Genomic DNA, 13,324 nt, shown 5'->3' with positions numbered 1-13,324 from the left:
AAAAAAAAAAAAAAGGTCAAAATGATTGAAATACATGATTAGGCTAAGTGGGCATTTCTTTGTCTGTAATTAAACATAAAAAATTATTTGAGTTTAAGACAAGGAACTCCAAACCAGCCTTTTTCTATAAAGGCTGCAAAGTTATTGTTTTCTTTTGGTATGTGCAGTACAGCTCAAATGCTCAATAGAGCTTTGAAATGGACTCGAGCAAGGATAGCAAAATACAGCTGCCTGGAAGGTAGAATTTGCAGAACTGACCAATAAATTTACCAAGAATCCTGTTAACTGAAATGTTTACAAAGGCAGCACATGCATAACAACAGGAATGCACTGATGTGCATGGATCTTTCACCCTTTTTGCCTTGGGTATCTATCCATTATCACCCATGTAAATGTTCTTGCACAGCCAGTGTTCTAAAATATTTTTTGGAAAACTTGAGTCTTAATGGGACCATAATGGAATGGAAGATTTAGGAGATGACTATTTAACACCCAATTGTGGTATTTAGTTAGCTTGTGATTTTTTTTTTTAATAGGTAATGCTTGAGGCTTAAGGGTGATGTTAGTGTGGGAATGCAACCACCTTGTGTTTTCAGGTGGCCTTTCTGTTAACAGTTAAGCACACAAAAGCTGTGAGAATTGTGCTTAATGTTCAAGATAAGTAGATGCTGCATGCCCCATGTTTTAAAGTAACACGGTGGAAACTTTATCCTGGTTTTCAAGATAGCATTACTGAAGGCTTGGAACTGAAGCCTAGAACTAGTACAATATTTAGCAATCTAGTGTATGTTTTACTACACACAATCTCGAAGAGAATGATTTGGGGCTTTTGTTGGTGAGATTTAAGTTAAGCAGCTGAGCTAGGAGGTTTAAGTCAGTTCTGAGTGTATGTAGCAGTAATGAGATCTACTGAGGAGAGACATTTTAAACTGCTGTCTCTTGTAGTTTTGGCTTGCATTAGTATTAGAACTAGTAGCTATTGTTGTGAGAGCCAGAATGAATGTTTAACAATTGAATGAATAGTTCCAAGCTTTCCCTCCTTAGTCAGGCTTCAGCCAGGGTTTTGGTGTTGAGCATTTTACGAAGGATCAGAAATGCAAAATGGTATAGCTGTCTCACTGGGGTGGTTAGATTAGATTTTCATGGTTCTGTATCTCTCTGTTAAGAAAGCTTTTATTCCTTTCCTAACTGCCAGTCGTGCTCTGTCATTACTGTGGATTTTAGGCAGGTACAATAAATGTGCATCTAATCCTTGTTATGTCTTACTGATGAAACTTAGTCAAACAGATTAAATGGTGTTACGTGTCTCGCTTCCTGCAAGGTGCAGAGTATTCCAATAGGTCTGATCATTTATCCACTGAAGAAAAGTAATGAAACATCCACTGACTTAAGCAGGAGTAGGCTTGGACTGAAATTGAAGTACTGACAAAGAAGGATGGAAACAAGCAAGACTGAAAAAAAAACTAGTTCCATCGTGGTTCTTGCAATAAATATTTATCTTCAGCTTCTTTTAAATATAATGACAAGAAGAAAGAAAATACCTAATTTTCCTGTAGGAATTTTATATTGCACCTAATGCAGAAATAAAATTCTTTGTGTAAGTGTTTGCCACATAATGTCATAATCCTTTTTCCCAATAGTTGCAGTTAAAATCTTGTGTTCAAGATTGTCTTTTATTCTGTCTGGTATACTGGTGCTCTAGGCAATGCTGAGCTATTTTAATATCCATAGTGTAGGAGACCACTAGAAATTTAAGCGAGGTAAATGATGCTATTAAAGGTATTGGCAGAAGGTATTTTGATGCACCTGCTATGCACAGAGCTCTTATCCTTCCCTACTTGGTGTAGAAGGTGGATAATAGTGTTGGGGGTTTTGGCAGTGTTTCGGTTTTTTTAAAATACTGTTGAGCTACTTGAAATATATTTCCTTTTGCTCTCCAGATAACAAGGAACTTTACCTTGCTAAGGCACTTCACAAGGCATTTCTAGAAGTTAATGAGGAAGGATCAGAAGCTGCTGCTGCCTCAGGTACCTAACTGAAAAGCAGAACTAAATCGAATGTTTATTGTGTGTTAATTAATTTTTTAAAACTGACTTGTTGTACAGCCAGGAAAGCTAAATAGCATGTAGCATGAAAACACAGCATAGCAAGCATGCTTTTCAGAAGAGAATTCTGGAAATGAAAAGTATTAGCATTTTTTAACACGATGTGTTTCAGAAAGAATTTTGAGCATCCTGTGGGAAACCTCTTGTCCGTATTTTGCTTCTGATTGTCAGGAGGGTACAGACTGCAATTTATATTTTCTTTATGGAACTTCAGCATTCATAATTTTTTATCTGCTAATTGACATGGTCAGAGACATTTGATTGATCCAGATTAGTTAGAAGGAGCTGAGAGTTTTTGCATTTGCCTTTTCGTAAACTGGTATACAGAGATGCAAGATGGGAAGTGCTAAATGCAAAAACTTAGCTGGCCCCTGTTAATGCCAGGAGGCCAGGTGACTGGTTTACTTGGTTATCCCATGCTTTTTCTGAAAATAAGTTACATTAGTTGCCAATATGTATCATTAGGTGATTTCTAATTGCCTCCACTTGTACTATACTTTGAGAAGAGGAAGGATTACTTCCCTGGTCATGAATATGAGTAACTGGGTTGTTTTGTAACTTTAATATGAACAGAGACGACTGGCATGTATGAATCTTTAACAGTGTAGTGAAACTGTAAAAGTAAATGAAACACTGGGAAATAATAAAAAAGTCCTGGAGAAATCCATACATGTCCAAATAAAAATAACAAAGACCCAAATTCTGCCTGATTCCTGGTTAATTTTACTTTCAATCTCTGCGTTATTTAAAGACTCAAGCTAAACGCCACAAGACCAGCCCATTTAGTTGTTGCATATTCTGTAGTTATTAAGCATTACCTTTAACTATCAACTGCAAGGTTGGAGCTGTTTAAAACAGGTCAGCAGTGCTGTCTAATGCATTTTCTTTCTACAAGTGAGCAGGAGTCACAGCTCCTCTTAAGATTGTTCTGGATCTTAAAATTTGTAAGCTGCTCCCTCAGCCTGGGAAATTGTTAATTTAACTCTCCATTGTTAATCATTCTTAAAGCATAAATAGACATGCAATTACTCTGTAGGTCTCTTTCATTTTCAGTTAGATTTTTCATGATATTTCTTGGTGACGCTTAGTGCTGAGAGTGTGGGACTTAAGTGCCTGCTCATGAGCTTCATGAGTGTCACTCATGAAGAGCAGGAGAATGTGTAGTGATATTTAACAAGTTGCCTGTGTTCTTTTTCCTTTAGGAATGATTGCCATTAGCAGAATGGCAGTGCTGTATCCTCAAGTTATAGTTGACCATCCCTTCTTCTTTTTGGTCAGAAACAGAAGAACAGGTGAGAATATTGCAGACTCTTCCACATTTTTCATGGTATATCATCAAGTATACAAAAGAAGATTGCGTATCTTGATCAGTGAACTAGATTTGTATTATGAATTTTCCTTAATTTGTCTTAGAATACCTAATATTGAAAGACTCACCTTTTCTATGTCCCCTTACTGTTTCTCTAAGACACCAAAATATGACATAATGCTGAAAAATATTCACAATTACATGATTAAAAACCCCAGGGAAGAAAAATTCACCATTTTTCTTTAGAGAACACAGTGTTACTGCCCTGAATATCCATAATCATTGCATCCCGTAAGAGCTTGGCTGTAGTAAGACTAGTGAGATATGTTCCCGGTACCAAATGATTTGCATAATGGACAGATATTACAGCTATGAATAATTCTGTTGTGCTCTTGAAGTGCTGTGGCCACCAAGGAGTGAGAACAGCACTTAGTAGCAAAATGGGCGATGATTAAGTAACTCCTTAGTTTCATATTTATAATTTGTCTTAATGATGTGAATGTGACTGGATGACAGAACATTACTATGCACCCACGGACTATCATAAGGGTCTGTGTGTTGCAGTATCGTACATGTTCTACAAGCAAACTCTGGTAGGATCAGTTTGACAGGTTTTTTTCTGTATTTGAGATCTCTAGCTTGGGTATCAATGTTTATTAAACCATTTAGATTGCAGTAATGCTTACAGTCTAGCTAGGTAGGGTCACTTGTGTGCAAGGTACCAACTCTTTGGTTTTGGTTTTGTTTAGTTTTGTGGTTTTTTTTTTTACCAAAACTAAGCTGAGTATTCTTGCTGTTGTAAACATATAATTAGACAAAAATGTATCTGGAGGAGGGTCTCTGCCCTTTTTCCCTACTCAATATACAAAAATCTCCCCAAAAAGAAAAATTTAAATCAGAACAGAGTAGAGCTTGGTAGCTTTGGGGCAGTTCTTAACGTTGCACAGGCCTTGTTGCATGTAGAAAGAGGAAGTGCCAACAACTATAGTTAAAGCCTGAAAGCTCATTACTATTGTAGAAATCTAAGGTTAGAAACCTTTTGGAAAAAAAATCTGTAATGGTTACCCTTCTCAAGAATACCGTAAGTGCTCGTGATTGCTTACTGTGTTTAAACAGGTTAGATAGAAATGTGTAAAATGCGAAAGATGTAAATGGTGATTAAATAGCGTAGGGGAGCAGTATTCATGTAGAGAATTCCTTGTTGTGGGTTGCATGCTCTAATGTGGAGTAAATCTGTGAACTCAAAATATCTATGTATTAATAATTAACTGATTGGTGTTGAGCTTCTTGCGCTCACTTTTGATTCTATAAGGAACATTGTCTAGCAGCTCAGGCCTGTGATGGTCAGAAGTGATGATGAAGGTTACTCTGATTAGGTGTTCACACTTCAGTCAAGGTTAGCCGCCATCTTTGGAGCCCCCCAGCCTAGAAACGAGTACTGTGTCATAACCACTTGACATCAGCGGCAGTACTTTATGGGCCGTCATCAGAACCATTGAAATGAAAGTGAACCTTTGTGTTGATTTCGGTTGGGTTTTCAATCAAGCCTTTAGAATAAGCAGAGGGGCACTGAAGTGCAGAAGAATTCACTGTTCTTATCTGTACTGTATCAGTTCTGAATACAAAGAGGTCCTCTTCTCTAGGGCTATTGATCCATTGCCTTTCATGGTTACCAAGTCCTCTGAGACATGTGTTGCTATAAAAATTGTGCACCACATGCTCTAGAACTTATTATCAGTATTTATCATCTTACAACCTCAACTTTTCCTTTTCCCTTCCTCCCTTCCCACTTTTTCCACAGGTACTGTGTTATTCATGGGAAGGGTAATGCACCCTGAAGCAATGAATACAAGTGGCCATGATTTTGAAGAGCTTTAACTACCACCAGCTACCAAAAAAAGGAGATAAGCACATAAAGTTTGAAGTTAATATATTTCAGGTTTGCTGTGTTTTCCCCCAAGATACTGTTTAAAATGCTTTCAGATCTAACTGTGTGCAAGTCAGTTTCCAGAGGAAAGCTTACAGTATTAAAGTAATGGTTCTGTTTCTGTTGTTGTGATTGCTGTGTCCTTAAAATAAAATTGTGTACATGTCAACAACTGTTTCTTGTTCTAGTGAATTGTAAAGCAAAAAAAATGCAAATCCATTATTCATAATTTTCTTACAGTCCAAAGACTGACTTGATCAATGAGACAGGAGCGGAATGTGTGCAGCTCTGAATAATGCAAATGGCAAACCTTGATGATAATTTATAGAGTTGAAGAACTACATCTGGAAAATGTGATCTCTTCCTGTTCCTGTAAAAGTAGTAAACAGACTGTGATACGCTGTCTCATCAAAGTTAATGGAACAAATTAAGCCTAGTGGATTTTATTCTATAAGATAACTGTGGTAGACTTTGTGTGAACTCTCGCACATGTGTTTCTAAAATGTTGCTTTTATGAATGCTCCTGCATGTGACTCTGCAATTGACCCTCCATAACTGTTAATGCCAATAAAATTTGATTGCATGAATATTTGAGACTAGTCAGTGTAGAATAGCTATGTATGTTACTGAAGTAAAATAGCTGAATATTAATGTCATTCATGTGGACACATTTTTCTCCCCCAAAGTAGTTGTTCTGCTTTAACCTAAACTTTGCAGTATCTCACTTCAGGGATCTAGAATGAAAGAAAGAAGAAAAATTAAAAAAAAAAAAAAAGAAAAAAACACCACCAATTTGAAGTGTCTAAAAATGTTCTATTCATAAATAAATGACTAAAGGAACAACATAATCCTTTTTATTCCCTAACGTTTTACTGGGAATAAACTGACAGAGAGAATGACACATACCACAGGTAAATATTAGCAGGGGAATTGGTTGCTGTTTCCATTTGCAAGGGGAGACTTACCAGTTGTCACCAGAAAGGCATATAATTATTTCCTCCCTCGTTGTGCAAAATATTAAAAAAACAGAAGTTATTAAAAAGGTAAGAAAGTAGGAGAAAAGAAGGGAGGAGCTCCTTTGAAACAGATCATAAATACAAACTTTTGGATAGTAAGTGGGTTTCTTCTCAGTCAATAGGAGTTTTGTCTTTTGAATTCTATGGGAACAAATGCATATCGGCTGTACTTTAGATATAGGCTTCTCTGGCATACGTTCACTTCAAAACAGCATAGATGTTGCTCACAAAGTTATTCATGCAAGAACTTCCAAAATCTGACACGTTGTTCACTTTTTTTTTATACTGCTGGTGCAAATCATGAAGGTCAAACTGCAAAGTGATGGATGTTCTCCATGGAGGCAGGTTATGCTCACTCAGAGAAAGGGCATTTGAACACATTTCTAGCCCTACGTCCTTGAACTATTTAGTTCTGTTGCACAGAAGAAAAATGGAACTCCTTAGTGTATTGCTGTTGCTTATTACCCTTGGCATATTATAATCTGGACTTGGTAAAACAGTTTTTTGTATTCAAATTTACACAAAAATTGTAATTTTAGTTCTGTATAGCTAAAAAAGTTATACTTGGGAGGGGAAAAAAAGGGAGCTTATACGAAGGAGCCAGGGGCTAATTTTACTGTGATATAGAACCAGTCTCACTGCAGGTAAATCCAGCTCCTTTGACACAGGGTTACACAAAGGCTGGTTCTTCATGTTTAAATGATTCTATGAACATCATCTAATTTCTGTAAAAGTGACCCGTATGCTAAGGAACTCTTGTAGTTTTGACCTTATGGGAGCCTGATTTTTAGACAAATTTTTGAGGTGTTCATTCTGATTTGGAAAGATGTAGTGATGTCACAAGCAGATGACAACCCTTAATCGTGTTTATTTTCAGTCCATCGAAAGTTCTTCCTGACCAATTTTGTGTTTTCTTTGCATTAGTTCCTTGCAGCATAGATTCTTCTTACCAAGGGAAGGACTAAAGATAGATTTGAACTAAAACTATGGAATTACAGAAGGACAGCTGCCAGTCAGAAGTATTTATAGAGGATATCAGGCAAGTGTACAGACTTCCCTAGCAGTTAGACTGAGCATAGGTATAAGTGGAATTGATGCAGAATCGCATACTCCAAATCTGATTCTGAGGACTGCCTAAATGGGCATTTAGGAAAACCAGCAGAAACAGAAATGCAAACACTAGTTATTTCACTTGATACTTTCCTAGGCCTTACAGATGCAAAATAGCCATTTCATATTTCTTGAAAATTGAGAATTATCTGGTTTTCAACAACATGAATTGATTTATTACCAAATTATGCAAAGATGTTAGTTGTAGACCGCAATGAGAACAGCTCTCAAACAATACATTTTTCAGTAGTGATAATATCTTAAATGTTGTTACCAATTTATTGAGGTATATGAATACTATTCCATTGTGGTTTTTAATCTAGATTTTGTATAATGTTCCTTTCGAAGATGCTATTGCTTTTTTGAGACAGAACTAGCAAAATTTTGTCTTTTTGTTTGGATTTTTTTTTTTTGGTAAGGGGAATTTGTCAATAGTGGCCTACATGTAAGTTTAGGTGTTGTAGTCTTAAAATTAAAAAAAAAATGTATTTTGTGTTGGAGGATATATCAGAAAATAAATTACTGAAACTTCTATAATTGTGCTGTGTAAGTGACCCATGATGTGACACTGTCTACCAACATCCTTTTGTGATGCAGATGGAGTTTAAGCATGAGATGCAGTTGCCTAATGCTATGATCTTCTCTCTTGCATACATGTATTGGAGTCCTGGTGAAAATGCTTTTCAGAGCTGCAGTTTGAAAGTGTACTTTCCCTATGAATCTTTTTAGTGGTGGTGCTACCACCGGAGACTGACTTATTTACCTAGTAAGATCCCACTTGTACATGACCTCGAGCAACAAACAGTTTTCCTAGATTAGTGCTACATTCAAACAAAAATTTGTCTTGTTGTATGAATTGGAAGATTTTTGCTGCTGTTCCAAACGCTAATTTTCACTATCCTTTGACAAGCCTTGGTGGTGGCAAAGTAGATTGTTATATCGGTTTCTGTGAATCAAGTACATGATATTCCTCAAATGAAATAAGATCTTGGTGTTATACCGGAAACAACAACAAAAAAATTTAGTTGAAGCTTTTGTGGCTAATTTTTATTTTTTCAATGATAGACAAAAGAAGAAACCACAAGATGTCACTCTATGCTAAGAAGCTGAGAAGTACTTTCCTGTTGACAGTAATCCTGCAGGAGTGTTGGAAAGCTGAATATCCTGAATGGCACTCAAGTATATGTAGGTCTTGGCAAAATCAATGAGAGCTGCTTGAGTTTGAGAGCATAATTAGACTCAGGTGTCTGAGATTAACAATCGGGAGCAGGGGGAACAAACCCCCAAAAAAGCTGCTTCATATTACAAACTTTTCTCTGTCTGCTTCTTGATAACAGACTACTGGATTAAGTTCATTGCTCATAGGGGATTTTTTTGTCCAGCTCATAGCCTGCATGATTGCATTGTGTGGGGTGAAGTAAAAGAAAAAGTTTGTTCTTTCAGCCCATCCTCATGAACAGCAGTAGAGCTGTACTGTGGTTATTTGAGTGTCAGTGCTGCAATAGGAGGCATATTTTCTTGACTACAAGAGCGAAATAACTAGGGTTGAAGTCATATGATATGCTGGCCCTATTATTCTGTTGTTTTCTTTTGCTTACCCCTTTTATTTCCCCCCTCCCTTGCTGCCTTACATACAGTCACTAGAATTTCTGTGTGAGCAGATTCTCAGCGTGTTCTCCCCTTTTACAGTCAGGTTACACCACTGTCAGCTGTTCTCCTCTCTTCCTGGGGAGGAGGCAATATTGTTCCTACGAGGATTTTCTAAAAAAGACAAGAAGGCGTACAAGCTAGTTCTCAAGTTGTTTCTGTCTCTTTTAATGGGCAAACTTTGCTTTTGTCCCTACAGTGGAAAATGGAAATACATGGATTAAAGAGAGATGGATGGCTTGCCCATAAAAGCTAATGCTAGGGAGGAGAAAAACAGGACCTTAGTGACTCGGATAATACCAGCAAAAAGTGAGTCGACTTCCCTTGTGAGCTACTCTACATCTACTGCCACAGCTGATGAGAAATTGTAGATTAATTTAGCTTGTAAAACTGTCTGCAGTCCCCAAGGATTTTAGATCAAGCTGCAGTGGTTACAGGGGTCCAGACAGAATGAAGACCCTGCCTGCTTTCTGGGGACCTTTGTTAATTGGTTCAGTAGCTTGTCTTCAGCTTCCAGCTGGCATTGGTTAAGGGCTATAAAACGAAATTACACATGAGAAACCAATCGCAATACACAAACGTAGTTGGTACTGTAAAACTCATGAACAACACTACATATCTGTTACCCTCATCTACCAGAGCTTCTCAAATGACATTTTTCTATACAGTACTGCTCTTACAACAACATCCACATGAATGTTTTTCATTTCACAGTACTAATTGGAAGCCTGAGTCATGGACCAATTGCTCTAGGCATTAGGCAAACTGAATAAAAACATAGACAAAAGTCATGTAATAAAATGAGGTTTAAATTGCAGTTTATACACAATAGCACAGTGTGATAGTCAAGGCTCTAAGGCTAATGAAAGATATCAGACTTACTCACAGTCACTGTGACAGGCAGGTAAATGGAGAAAAGTGGTAAAAATAAATGTATTGTCCAAACAATAGATAAGTCTCAGCTCCACTTGCTATTTTATAAATTGTTCAGACTTTTTCAAAACACCTTACAAATGCAGCCTCCAAACTCCGTTAATGGCTGTGCCTGGAAGTCAGGCAGCTAATCATTCTCAGATAGGTGCAACTCCAAACGAAGCACAGCAAAGCTCAAAATGTTGGCAGCTGTTCCTAAAAAACATGGTATGCAAAAGTCTTCACAGCACTCTCGGCTTTCAACTGTGATCAAATAGCCTGAAAGTTTTGGTTTTTTTTTTTTTCTTAATGATGTGTTTGCAACACTCTGTTCTGGAAACTACTCTGGCAGATAGTGGTAGTAAAATTCTAGGTCTACTAGGACCTGGCTGAGGAAAAAGATTGAAATTGTTCCTGCAGCTAGGGAATTTAGCCTGTTGCCTGAGTTTTTATCTTTCCAGCCCCACTGAATCACAATATGAATGATATTTCAGATATGACCCAGGCTTTACTGATAACAAGTTGTTTTACTGTCTCTCTCATAAACACAGATATTCCCTGTGGAAGAGTCATCTTTTGGACAGAGGGAAGAATTCCTCCAGAAAAATGATTTTGTATTTGTGTAGAAGTGCTTTTAAGTAAGGAAGAAAAAAACATACAGAGGAAATCTGGGTTGTGTCTAAATCGTGTCTTTTGTGCTCTCATTAAGTGATTGGAACTGGCCATGGAAAAATCCTGGTTTTTCTTTAAGAACAATTTGTTTAGATAGGCTTCAACCATTCCTTCAAGTATTTTAATGTTACCAAAAGAGTTTAGACCCAATCATAGTTTAACATTTTTGCTCTATTTACATATATTTGTTAAGAGTCATGGTTTAAAACCAAGCAACTTGCAGTCTGGAATGCTTACAAGCGGTAACTGTATGAAAGCATTGCCTGAACAGAATGAAAGAAATATGTCAAAACATGCTAAGAAATAAAAGACATCAAGAAGTCCATATTGCCCTGACACCTGTAAGGATCATGGTCAATGGACAATGCTAAATCTTACCAGTCACCAAGTGTCTGATACAAAAAAAACAATTTATTTGAGGCTTTTGTCATTGTCAATATACTTTGTAAATGGCATATTTCTAAAGGTAACAGCTAGAACAGTTGGTATAGTTTGACAGGAATTAATAAAATTTCTCAAGTTTATTACAGGAGAAATACTGGTCTTAAAATTCATTGGCTGTTCTGGGAAACGTTCTTGTTGGGTCAGGTTGCAGCTTGGAATTACCAGTGTGTGGTGACAGTCTGTTGTTTTCCAGGAGCAGGACCGTGTAAAACTTTCCTGCCAACTCTGAACCAAGGATCTGTCTTCATCAGCTGAGCTGCTATTATAGCCCTCAGTGAAACCCACAGAGAGGTAGAAAAGGCCGATTCTAATGTTGCTGCTGCCTGTTTTACATATGTGTCTCCATTGATTTTTCCTGTACAAAATTTTCTCCTTGGTCTAAAGAAAAAGAGAATCAGAGAGAATGTGCTACAGTTTGTAAGTTCACTTCAGATTTTTTGAACAGAAGTTATTTGCAAATTGTCACAATATTTCAGAGCTAGTCTTACTGCTACAGCTTCATAGAGTGCAAGTTGAATAGGCTAACCTTGAATACTTCATTTATTTTTCAGTGTCATTCTGAGTTTAATGTGTATACATCTATGGAACAAAGTGTTCTGAGGAGGTGATCTCTTGATTACTGACCTTTTGAATCATAACGCATGTGGGATAGAGAGCTTGGAACCATGAGTAAAATAGCTTGCCTTGTATCGAGCACTTAGAAAAGCCGAGGACGTTACCCATTCTTCCTCTTCACTATGATGATTACAACAAGGTAGGCATAAGCCATCCTAAGGGAGAAAGTGCAGTTACCTCTGAGCAGAAATTAGGGAATGTCTGGTTCCATAACTTTAGATGTTTAAATCAAGCAAACGATCACATAGTGTCCGAAACACCCGTAGCAAAGAGCATCATCAGATAAAGCTAAATTTAATCAAAGTCATCTGGATCCTGTTCCAAATCTCTTTGTAGTGCATCAAAAAAAAAGGTTGCCATTAGTTTCAGTCAGTTTTGGGCCATGAGCAGATTTCTCTTAGCCTATGCTCGGAAGCATGAGTACAAAGAACCAAGTGGGAACTGACATACCTGTGATTTTGTGTGATTAGTAAGAACTCAATTTTTGCACAATTTGCAAAAATTATTTCAGGCGACTTACCTAAAAGATGAAATAGACTTCTAATTGCAGTTTTTCTGGGAAAAAAAATGTCAAGACCATAAGCACGCAAGGTGTAGAATTTATAAAGTTGTGTTTTGTGTGTGTACACATGTGCGTGCAGTCCATTAAATGTAGACATGCTGTGAGAATCACAAATACTGTTACTATTTTACTATCGTGTTAGAGTAAGTAAGCAAAACCTAACCTAAGTGTCTTTGCACGAAACCATAAGATAATGCAGTACAAAATAATGAAGCCACTCTACGCCTCTTGGTTTAGAGGCTGGAGGACTTTTCCTTGATGCAGGATGCCTATAATGGAATAAAAAGGTTGTTTGCCCCTTTCCCTTTCTCAGTAACTAGCTTGGCTGGGTTCCTGTCTTTAGGTCCCTGAAGTTAAATGAGATGAATTCAGGTCTCTTGAAACTGTTGACAGCATATTCCTCTGCCTACAACCATTGCACAGAGAATTCACAAGGTAAATATAAGTAGACAGATGAAGGCAGAGAATCCTGGGGAAATAAAGGGGTATCAGTGTTTAACACGAGGGGCAGCAGAACTAGCTTGGCTGGGTTCCTGTCTTTAGGTCCCTGAAGTTAAATGAGATGAATTCAGGTCTCTTGAAACTGTTGACAGCATATTCCTCTGCCTACAACCATTGCACAGAGAATTCACAAGGTAAATATAAGTAGACAGATGAAGGCAGAGAATCCTGGGGAAATAAAGGGGTATCAGTGTTTAACACGAGGGGCAGCAGCAAAGCTCACCAGCCACGCAGCCGCTGTCAACACAGAGGGCCCTGAAGAGGACCCTCAACCTCCACTTGAGGAGCCGGCAGAACCCATTCCCTTATGTGCTGCCTCTGTATTACTTTGCATGTATTTTATAGATACAGCAACTTGTTAGTAGATTTATTGGCAGTGCACTAAGAAGTATCTTTAAGACAAGTTAATTCAGGCTCTCTTAGCCTTGATAACACCTGCTTAAAATATGCTTCCTTCTATGAATGACAAGAGTAGAGAGATTATATTATGATCGTTCCATGACA

At 37.5% G+C, this 13,324-nt stretch overlaps 1 protein-coding gene across 1 annotated transcript in view; it reads left to right on the top strand.

The window, feature by feature from the left end:
* Positions 1-5,988, top strand: part of SERPINI1 (serpin peptidase inhibitor, clade I (neuroserpin), member 1) — a 24,490-nt gene extending 18,502 nt beyond the window's left edge. The window contains exons 6-8 of the mRNA XM_009702839.1: positions 1,941-2,027; positions 3,308-3,397; positions 5,216-5,988. Of these exons, the coding sequence (XP_009701141.1) occupies positions 1,941-2,027; positions 3,308-3,397; positions 5,216-5,292 (254 nt within the window). The 3' untranslated portion in view covers positions 5,293-5,988. The remainder of the gene's footprint in view (positions 1-1,940; positions 2,028-3,307; positions 3,398-5,215) is intronic.
* The last annotated feature ends 7,336 nt before the right edge of the window (positions 5,989-13,324 follow it).

This window comes from Cariama cristata, unplaced genomic scaffold (assembly GCF_000690535.1).
Source record: "Cariama cristata isolate BGI_N322 unplaced genomic scaffold, ASM69053v1 scaffold4516, whole genome shotgun sequence".
NCBI classification, from domain to species: Eukaryota; Metazoa; Chordata; class Aves; order Cariamiformes; family Cariamidae; genus Cariama; species Cariama cristata.
The sequence above is the reverse complement of the archived record's forward strand: the minus strand, read 5'-3'. Positions and strand labels throughout refer to the sequence as shown.